The sequence below is a fragment of the Rhamphochromis longiceps genome, linkage group LG22 (assembly GCF_057381845.1).
Source record: "Rhamphochromis longiceps isolate RC_006_pf linkage group LG22, R_longiceps_female_GT1.1, whole genome shotgun sequence".
In the NCBI taxonomy this organism is placed as follows: domain Eukaryota; kingdom Metazoa; phylum Chordata; class Actinopteri; order Cichliformes; family Cichlidae; genus Rhamphochromis; species Rhamphochromis longiceps.
Genome location: NC_140577.1, coordinates 11,106,361 through 11,116,940, shown reverse-complemented (window position 1 = coordinate 11,116,940; position 10,580 = coordinate 11,106,361). Strand labels below are relative to the sequence as shown.

Here is a 10,580-nt window from a genome sequence, read left to right as displayed (position 1 = left end):
ATATTAGAGCCAGCAAAAACTGTGGAAACTTTCCCCTTATGCCACTGGAGTTGAATCTATTCCGTTGCTTCCCTCCCTGCAAGTAGGGAACACACCCTCTAGAGAATATCAATACAAAATTAATATTTTACTCCCTACACCCTGGGTTACCATAGTGCTGCAGTCTGGCATATGGATCACTAAGACACAGTGCTACATTTGTTATGCAGTGGAATGCCTGCAAGCAAATTGACCCCATTTTTTTTTTAATTTGGGAAAATTCATTTCAAAGACACTTTGGAAGGAAACACATTTTGATATGAATGCTCTGAATAATCCTTTACAACCACACTGAAGTGCTGAGCTGAAAGCGAGTTAGAAAGCAGAGTGCTTTCTTTACTGGACTACCATCGAAAATGATGAAATTCTATGCAACTGTTTCATGTACTGGAAGATCAGAGAAGTCAGGGTTGATTTCGTTTCCTACTAAATTTTAAGAATGCCTGGACATTTGCCTTGTCAGGTTCTTGTGTGCTTTTGACCATATCCAAACATGCTTTTCCTTTCCTTCTCCTTTTTCAATTCAGGGCTGCGGGGGGAGCTGGAGCCTATCCCAGCTGTCATAGCGCAATAAGCAGGGTAAACCCTGGATGGGTCACCAGTCTATCGCAGGGATAACACAGAGAGACAGCTAATTATTCACATTCCCACCTACAACCAGTTTGGAATTACCCAAATGTGCACGTCTTTGGACTGTGGGAGGAAGCTGGAGTACTAGGACATGAGTGCTCCCCATGAACAACCCCACCCAGCGGATTCAAACCCAGGACCCTCTTGCTGTGACGTGATAGTGCTAACCACCACACCACCATGCTTCTCCCAGTATGACTATGTCCAATAAAGATTAGCAAACTGGTTGGAAACTGGTACAGCTAGCTTTGGTCTGTGTGAACATAACAAGACCCACCTTCTTTCTCTTTTCTACAGATTTCTAAGTTTTTGAAGTGCTGGTATATAGATTCTGTTGTATGCTAAGCTAAGCTAACAGGTTGCTGCATGAAACCTTCTACAGGTAGACATGAGAGTTAAACTGATACAATAGTTTAACTTTTTAAACACAGTAAGATGTTTTTTTTTTTTTTTACAATTTCAAGACTTTATTCTGATCTTATTCTGTCATCTAGTCTTATTCTTATTACAAGAAAACTCCTTAACTTAAAATGTAACCTCTTAGAGCTAGATGTTTAATTGACTGGTATCGCTTTTTTAGTTTTTTTGCTATGCTGAGCTAGAGCTAGATTTGTACATCAATATGTGCTATGACAAAGATATCAGAGATACCTAGTAACAGGTTTGGTGATGCCCGTTTGATGCTGCTCACAAATGACTAATGATTATAGTATCATGAACACCCAATACTTCTCTAAGCTAACATGCTAGCCCAGAGCCACTGCTACAAATTAGCCACATGTTTCTAGCTTTCCACTGACACAACAAGACCTTACATGTTGTACAGCTTGTTTTCTTTAGGTCTTCTAATCCCAAAATTGGTGATTTGTTTCAATGAATAACACCTCCACGAATATATCACCCTCCACTGATTCTTTGACACATGGTGGCAGATCTGAATTTTTTAACGCACACCTCTATTCAGCAACTCTTTACCAATTCAAACCATTCCTTCAAGTTTGTTTATGGACATTTTCCAAAGAAAAGGAAATCAAGTAGTAAAGAAATCAAACTTAAAGGAAGCTTCAGCCCTCCTCTTCCCTGCTGTAGCCTTGACAGCCATGGACACAGCACCACCACCCAACCGTGAAATAACCACTTGTGTTTTAGCCCGAACAACTCCATTCCTCTTGACTGTCAGAATACACCCCCCACCCCCGCGGTTTTTGTAATCCTGGAGGACCAAGTGTATGTCCCGAAGAGGTGATCAATACTATTCAATCTGCTTGCAAGTCTTTGCTGCATTAGGCCGCGGCTGCTATACAAACCATGCATGGGTGGACACAGAAGGACCGGTGTGCAAATGGAATTCCACTAAAATGTGATGGCTCTCAGGGGTCGACCCCATTTTTGTTTTTTTCCCACCCCCTATTCTCCTCCAACTGCAGCTGCTATTTTTTTTAATGTGCCTTTGATTGACAGATCCCATCCAGGAAAGAAAAAGATGTTGCCGTGACAACAGCTCCTGCTACACCAGCGTGGATACGAGCTTCTGATAAATATCACTCTGATACACTGAAATCAGCAGCTAACACTGAGAGGTCATTATATTGGCTACAGATTTTTATAATGTCTTTACACTCACAGACATCATGAAGTGCTCCAAGTTACAGCTGTTTTGTTTCATTACAGACAAATGTGCTTTTAAGTGCTGTTAAAACGTCTATAATATCAACAGTGAGTGGCCATTATTCACATTGACAGTAGAGATTTGAGTTTCCCATCTGACATAAATAGGATGCGGTGTATGTTCCCAATATGACTGAGAGAAAACATTTCCATGTTGAGCTTTTGCACACAGCACGTCTTCTTACTACACTATTTTCAATATATCTCATCTAAAAATAGTTTCAAGCAGTGAGATGGAAAGCAGACAAAGCAATAAAGAGTTGGTGAAACAGAGGGGAGGAAATGAAAAAGGCTCCTCTTTTGTTATCTCTGATGTCTTTTCTTCTTTTTTTCTCTCTCTCCTCATTAGAGTAAAGAATTTCAAGTCAAAGCCCCTCTTTGTTCAAGGAGCCCTTTTGCTTTGCCTTCTTCTTCTTTTTTTCTTTCAGCCAACCCCCCTTTGGGTTGCCAAATTAGTTTACCTACTAGCACCAGGCTTTCAGTGACACCGAGGGACTTTCCTCCTTGCAGTTCATCTCCGTTTCAGGCTCTGCTTCATCTCCACTGGATTGCTTTTCGCAACAGTGTGACTTGTTTCAGGGAGCCAACTTAAGCGTACCTAATGTGATGCCAGGTTCAGTCTTTATTCTCCTACTAAATGTTGTTTGTTTTCACAGTGAAGTTCTTTCAGGCTTACTGTCTACCCGTAGATATATACAATATAGTGGGCAGAGGGAGACACAATGGACACTTCACCGGGTGTTGTCAAACACTGTTCACAGGATCTATGCATAGAATGAGAAAGAGGAAGGACACTAAAGCACATACATGGTTGTGTGTGTTTTGGTGTTCCCCTCTCATGTTTGAGGAAGTACAATCTGGATATATGGAGGAAAAAAGGTAGAAAGGGAAGTATAGAGTAGTATAATAGCAGTCCTATGGACAGTCTTTTTTGCTGCTTTTCTGAGAGTCCTCAGCGGGGTAGAACCGGGATCGGTAATACAGCACAAGAGTACGCACGGGAGAAAACACACATTAAAGTGCTACGATGAAGGAGCTAACATGCCACAAACAGTTCAGGACTTGTGTTTGAGTGATTGGAAAGTGGGTTATACTGTAGATGTCACTTTTTTACTGTAGGGATAGATAGGCGGCGGTGGGGTCCTTAAAGAGCCTTAAAAGCACAGACAAAGCATAAATTATCTCTTTGCTCAAATACCTTTTGGAAACCTTGTTAGGCTAGAGTTTTGGGAGAAGGAGTGAAGAGAGCTATGAGAGAAGTCAATGCGTGAGAAGGTTTGGCTGCAAAGGTCAGGAATGACTGGGGATGGGGCGTCTGCAATGGAAAATATCGGTCAGGCTCCGAGAAGCTGCGAGCAATTGTTTGAACTGCGAGGAAACAGCGAGTCAGAACTTGTGAGAGTTCACAGGAGTGGCTGGGACGAAGGCATGGTTTCCATCCAGATCGGTCTTTGGAGAAATAGAGGTCGGACACTGAAGAGATGGAGAGCTGTGATAGGTCCAGGAAGAAGTGTAGGTGGGTGTCGACAAGGCGATGCGTGTCAGCGTCCTTTTGCGGCTGGGAAGCCCTTCTCCATCAATCTACGGTGAAGACGGAGTGCACTCCAGAGAGGCTGCAGAAAATGAGAAAAAAAAGAACATTGGAAAAAGTTTATGAGAAAAAAAATCTTCAGAAAACACAGTCCCCGCTGAGATGAGGTTGAGAAAAATCAGAAATGGCAAGAAGGAGAAAAATAAGATAAAAACAGAAGAGCAAAAACAGAAACGATGAGGAACATCTCTGGAGGAGCCGGGAGAAGGGTTCAAAACGAAACCAAGCAAAGTGACGTAGATGAGAGAGGAAATTAAGAAGTTGAGATCAAACAGAGAGGAAAAAAAACAGAAAGGGCTGAGATAACAAGCATGGGCACAGTAAGGCATAAAAATGGATCTAGTGGGGTGGTGGTGGTGGGATTGGTGGAATTAGAAAAATAGAAGAGAGAGGCGCGAGATAAGAGAGACAGGATAAAAGAGAGAAAGCGGGCGAGCGAGGGGGAGGACGAATGAAAAGAGGAGACATAATTATAAAATGGCACGAGAAAATCAATGCAGTGGGCATCATTGTGCTTGCAGGAGCCGTACAAAGGGAGGTGGAGAGCAGCAGTGTGTCCATCAAACAAGTACACACCAGCACATGGTGTCTCTGTCTCTCTCACACACACACACACACACACACACACACACACACACACACACACACACACACACACACACACACAAGGACTTCAAATGCAGAGTGAAGACAAGGAGGATGAGTCAGGCAGATGAAGTGGAGAGAGACCAGTGACATTTAGAGCTCACTCGGAGCATGTAAAGACAAGGCATAAAGATACATGCCAACCCTGCCTCTGACAACAGCTTTTGTACGTGTGTGTGTGTGTGAGTGTGTGTGTGAGAGAGAGTGTGAATGCAGACCTTGGTGCAACAGATTTGTGACTTTATACGTTACTCTTTTCAACAGTGACAGCTGAAGCTCAGGGCAAATAGCTAACACAAAGCTGAGATGTATTTTTAAAACTTTTAAAAGTACAGTTCAGATCTTTAAAGTACAAAAGCCAGTACTTTGATGTACCTTGACAGTACTCCATTACAATTAGAACGCGTGTATTACAATCCACTTAAAACAAATGAAAAAAGCAAAATGTAACCAAAAGTACTCAACCTTTCACTTCAAACTATAAAATATAATTAGACAGTCGATTATATGTGACTAATCCTTTAATAAAATATAAGAAGTCTTTTGTGATCATTTAAAAACTAAAGATCTTCTGACTTGAGTGTTTTTGGCTCAAAAGAAAAAAAGTTGAATAAATGCTCGGGTCAGACTCTTTTCAAAGGTCATCTATTACTTATATTTCTAGCTCAATATTTTTTTTTTTAGATGCTATGCATGATTCACAGGTTAAAATGAATTGAATGATCTGATACTGGCTCTTTGTACATCCACTAAGTTCATCACTGAGAAACAAGGCAGAGTTTCTCCACTTTGTTCTGATTGGCTGTTCCTCACGCACAGACGGCCGGAGCCGTTTACCTCAGATAACCATATAAAGGAATAGCCTCTGTCTTTGACATCATAAACATCCAAGAATAAAAAAAAACGGCCTTAAACAGAGCAGTCTAAAGCCTGAGCGTTTGGCTCATAAGGAATACTCGTCCACATGCTGACACCAAAAATGTGAAAATCTGGCAATGTGTAATATGAGCATCCATCACTGTAACAGTATGCATATGGCAGGTTTAAAAAAAATGGAAAAGTATCATAGATCTGCTTTAAAGAAACAAGATTAACACATCAGCAGACTTCCCAGTGCGCACTGTTTGACATTTGAATCTCTCATGAGAGTCTTCTTTTCATTGTATAATCCACCCCCCCCTCCCCCACCCTGCAGATATGATAGGAACATGCTGTGCATCTGTTCATGAATTATGGCTGTTTCTTTTCAAAATAATCTAAACAATAGTATTTATGATGATGGTTTGTACTTGATCTGTAACTGTTACTGGATGCAGTCTCATATATTGTCTTTCTCTGGTACAAAGCTGCAGCTATAAGTTCTTGTCACATTAAAATAAATTATTTTGCGTAACTCCAATTCCCACCAAAATGTTGTGTAACTATGTAGAATGTAAGTAAAAACATGTGTTATTCACAAATATGTTACTTACAATAGAACAGATGTTAAAAGTGGTTACAATTGTACCATTTCATGAAAAATTATTAGTTCATATAATATTTGACATTTAATAGCAGCAGCACATCTCAAAAAAGCTGGGAAGTGAGCAACAACAGGCTGGAGAAGTAAGTGGTACTAAAAGGAAACAGCTGGAAAAACATTTTGAAACTAATCAGGTTAATTGGCAGCGGGTCAGAAACAGGATTGGGTATAAAAAGAGCATCTGAGAGAGGCAGCGTTACCAGAAGTAAAGATGGGCAAAGGTTCACCAATCTGCAAATAACTATGTCTGTGACAAATTGAGGAAAAATTTGGTGTGAAATTGTAAAGACTCTGAATATCTCATTATCTATAGCACATAATATCAGTCAAAGATGATGAAAATCTGAGCAATCTCTGTGTGCAGGGGACGAGATCAAAAATCAGTGGACGCCCACAATCGTTGGGACCTAAGGCAGAACTGGACTGGATGCATCAGTGCCTAAAGAACTGTCAGCTTGCACATCTGCAAAGGCGCCATCAGTGCTGAAAGGCATATCCAGGTTTTAAAGCGGCATAAGCTCCTATCGAGACGGCATCTTCTTTTAGGGAAAGCCTTGCATATTTCAGCAAGACAATGTTAAACCTCATACTACTGCTATTACAACAACATGGCTTCAGAGTAGAAGAGTTCAGTTGGTTAACTGGTCTGCCTGGAGTCCACATCTTTTACCATCTGAAAACATTTGTCTGGTTATGAAATGAAAACTACAACAAAGAAGATCAGAACTGTTGAGCAGCTCGAATCAGGCGAGAATGGGACAAAATTCCTCTCCAGCAACTGGTTCCCTTAAGTTCCCAGATGTTTACGGGCTGTATTTAAAAGAAGACGGGATGATACAAAGTGGGGAAACATGGCCCTGTCTTAACTTTTTTTAAGATGTGTCTCTGCCAGTGCAAAAAAAGCAGAGATGAGATTGTTATCCTTATCACGATGGAGGGGGTAGACTTCCCAAGTGAACTCTGGAGCTATGTTGTCAGGGGCAACATGGCTGCTGGTATTGGCTCTACTGGCTGGGTGACAAGCTAAACTAAGTATATTTCATAAGGCCTCTATGGAAACAACAACAACACCCTTGCTACCTGTATCTGGGTTCCAGAGACCCCACCCAAGATCCAGACCTGGGGGAGGGGTGAACTGCTACTGGTCGGGCATTAGTTCATGAAGTCAGGGTTGGCTCAACTCCAGTGAGCCGCATGTGCCGGCCCTACTGCAGACCCACCACCCAAAGGATCATGCAGCTGTGGAAGTTGAAGGCTTTGGCTTCCAATACCTGGTTACTTAAAGTCTTAGGTTCAAAGTGTTTTTTCCTTCTCCCACATACTGAGTTTTAACATGCTACTAATCTAACCCTCAGCCATATAAATAAAAACACTGCAGCGTTAAATACTGTTAGAAACACACTTGAGACTGTCCGGCAATGATTAGCTTGTTTAAGGAGTGTAGGAGTTGAGTGATGCATGCTCAGAAGCATGTATACATCACGTCAGGCGGTGCGCACACAACTGGGCGCACACTCTTACTCCTTGTTAACTGCATTAGTGCCAGGGCTTATCGGTGCAGCAGGAACACACACCACAAAAGGCTGAAATTCATTACAGTCGTAGGAGGGCCCTGACAAGCTGTCAGCATGCTCAAAATGTTCTTCAAATCCCACCCTCCCTTTAGAGGTTCGCTATGTCTTTTGAGGATCGGGAGAGTACTGAGAGCTATCTGTTTACCCACACACACTCACGCATGCACAGGCGCGCACACACACGTACACGCCTCCTGGTCTACATCTTAATTTCAAGGATAGTTTGCATTGTCACACGCAGAAGCAAACGTCTACATTTACAAAGCAAAATGAAAAAAACCCTCTTAATTTCATGGGTAGTTTACATTGACTATCACACACACACACACACACACACACACAAATAGAGCACACGGCGTATGCAAACACATTACTCTGACATAGTGCTAAATGGAGAGCAGGCCCAGAGGTGCAGTTCAATGACATACTCTGTATTTCGAATTTATGTTGGTGTCACTGCGTCTCTATTGGCTGCTACCACACACACACACACACACACACACACACACACACACACACACACACACACACACACACACACACACACACACACACACACGCGCACACACAGCATCTTAATATAAAGGATAGTTTTCTGTTATGACTAGAAAAACATTTCCCTGAATGCCACAGAGATTACTGTTGCCATAAAACCACGCAAAACAATAAAACCATAGCTCCTCGTAGATCCTTTATTTTAATATATTTTCCAATCTACTTGACCCAGTAAAAAGCAGAGTTTCAAAAAAAAAAAAATTGGAGTATGAGGCTCCTTTAGCTAGCACTGTTTCAGTCTTCAAGGACAGAAAAGGGCAAAGTACTTTGAAAAATCTTTTCTTTAACATAATTACTATAATCTGCCAAACCGAAATTAAACTGAGCAGCGTGTGAATGCCTCCCTGACATAAGTGTGGAGCGTGTGTGTGTGTGTGCGCGCACCAGCATCTGACAGAAAATTATGATTTCGGCATGCGTCTGTGGTGTGTAATCGCAAGTGTGTGTGCGAGTGTGAGTGAATGAGAGGCAGAGAACAGTTGGTTTGTCTCCAGTTAAACTCACCAATTACAAAACCCACTTTTCATGTTTACGGCCCATACGTAGGGAAAACTGATATATTACTAATGTTCTGTTTCACAGTGTAATACACACGGATTCCATCTCATGCCCATATGTTCGTATGTTCAAACATAAATGCTTGCAGGCCTACAACACGTGCACACAAACTCTCTTGTATTGACAGCGGCTCGCTCTTCTGTGCCACCGGTATGACTGATCAACGTGATTTGCCTCTATTAACACATGAGCAGCTTTATAGAAACAAGGAGTTAAATGTCCAGATCATCAAATTTCCCCCGTCTGTCTTCCTGCCATACTTCACTCACGCTGTCATTGCCGTCTTTTTCTCCCCCCCCCTTCCTTCGTCTCCTCTACAGCTTGCACCCATGCATTTGTAATCAGAGCTGTCCTGCTTGTTCAATCAAAGCACACCTCAGCGTGCGGCTTCATCTGCCGCCTCTCTGCTGCGTGCTGCGTCTCGATGTAAAAATGTAAACGAGGACGCGGTTGCGCCGATTCTGTCCGCCCTGCTTTGAACTATCTGCTCCATACGGGCTGGATCCTGCACCTGGTGGTGGTGTCCTGCTGCTGGGTCACATTAAGATGAGTTTTCAAAGGATTGCTCTTCATTATCGACAAATCCCACGGAAAGACGAATCCACAGCGTCAAGTGTCATCTATGCAGTAAAAGTCTGCCGAGACAGGAGCTCCATTTATGTCCACAAAAAAAATAAAAAATAAAAAATACAACTGAGCCACGGCGTTGCACTGACTAACAGGTTCCTTCATTACAATGAATGTGGGCACTGTAGTTTATTTTGAGCCAGTCCCACACACAGATTATTATTGCAACAAATGTGCATAAATGTGTGGCTGAATGTAGTCCAATGAATACACAAATACGCCAACAAATTTAACTCAGTTTACTCTTGTTGGAGTTATTTTTGCTACAATACAATTAGTGTCATGCACTCTATACCAAACACACAATCATGGTTAACCACATTTAGCTGAACATCTGTCTTCTGTGGCCTTCAACTGAACACCTTTGGGAATCAGATGTTTTAGATGTCCACCGCAAGCAAAGCAGCGAGTCAGGGAAAATCATGTGGAAGAACGGTGTTCAGTCCCTCCAGCAGAATCCGAGACACTTTTAGATCAATGCTGGGGATATATAAGGAGTTTGGTGGCATCTTACTAAGAGAGTTGATAGTGTTTTTTGCTTGAATCTATAATCCATAAAGTAATTGTGACCCGTTAAATGTACCAATCGATGATTTTCTTATTTAAGATATGTAGATACTCGAGCCTCCGTCGTGCTCAGATAAGCTTTATGGAGCCTCGTCTTCCAGCGTCTGTTTAAAATAGGTCATCTTATTCTGCGAGTCAGAGCAAGCATGCCTGCTTCTCTTCCTGCCCTGATTTCAACAACATAAACAACTGACGGGATGTTTCCCTTTCTCCGTCTCTCCATCTATCTCTATAAAGCAGAGCTCCTCATCAGCGTAACCCAGAGAGGTTAAATAAATACGTTTATTTTATGCAGAGCGAGCGAGAGGGGAACGGAAGTCCTCAAAGTGCTTGTATTTTGGTTTTCGAACTCGTGTCAAGTTGAATTTGTTTGCTACTGTGCCTTTTCCAGTGCCACCTGCCAACACATACAGTGACACATACTCGCACTTTGCACATGCACAGACCTTGCCTCCATGGTTCGGCTTCCTTTAGTTGCTCAGCAGGGCACTGTCAAACTGAGCTCAGCACTGTGCTGCTCTATCATGCAGGATATCTCTACCGAAACGAAGCTGTCACATCGTCAGGGCTTTAAAAAAAACAGTGATACAAAGAAGCAAAAAGC

General features: G+C 42.1%; 1 protein-coding gene across 2 annotated transcripts in view; it reads right to left on the bottom strand.

Annotated features, from left to right (window-relative positions):
- Positions 1-1,013: 1,013 nt before the first annotated feature.
- Positions 1,014-10,580, bottom strand: part of samd12 (sterile alpha motif domain containing 12) — a 125,362-nt gene continuing 115,795 nt past the window's right edge. For both annotated transcript variants that reach the window (XM_085396541.1, XM_085396539.1), the window contains exon 5: positions 1,014-3,950. In XM_085396541.1, the coding sequence (XP_085252667.1) occupies positions 3,919-3,950 (32 nt within the window). In that variant the 3' untranslated portion in view covers positions 1,014-3,918. The remainder of the gene's footprint in view (positions 3,951-10,580) is intronic.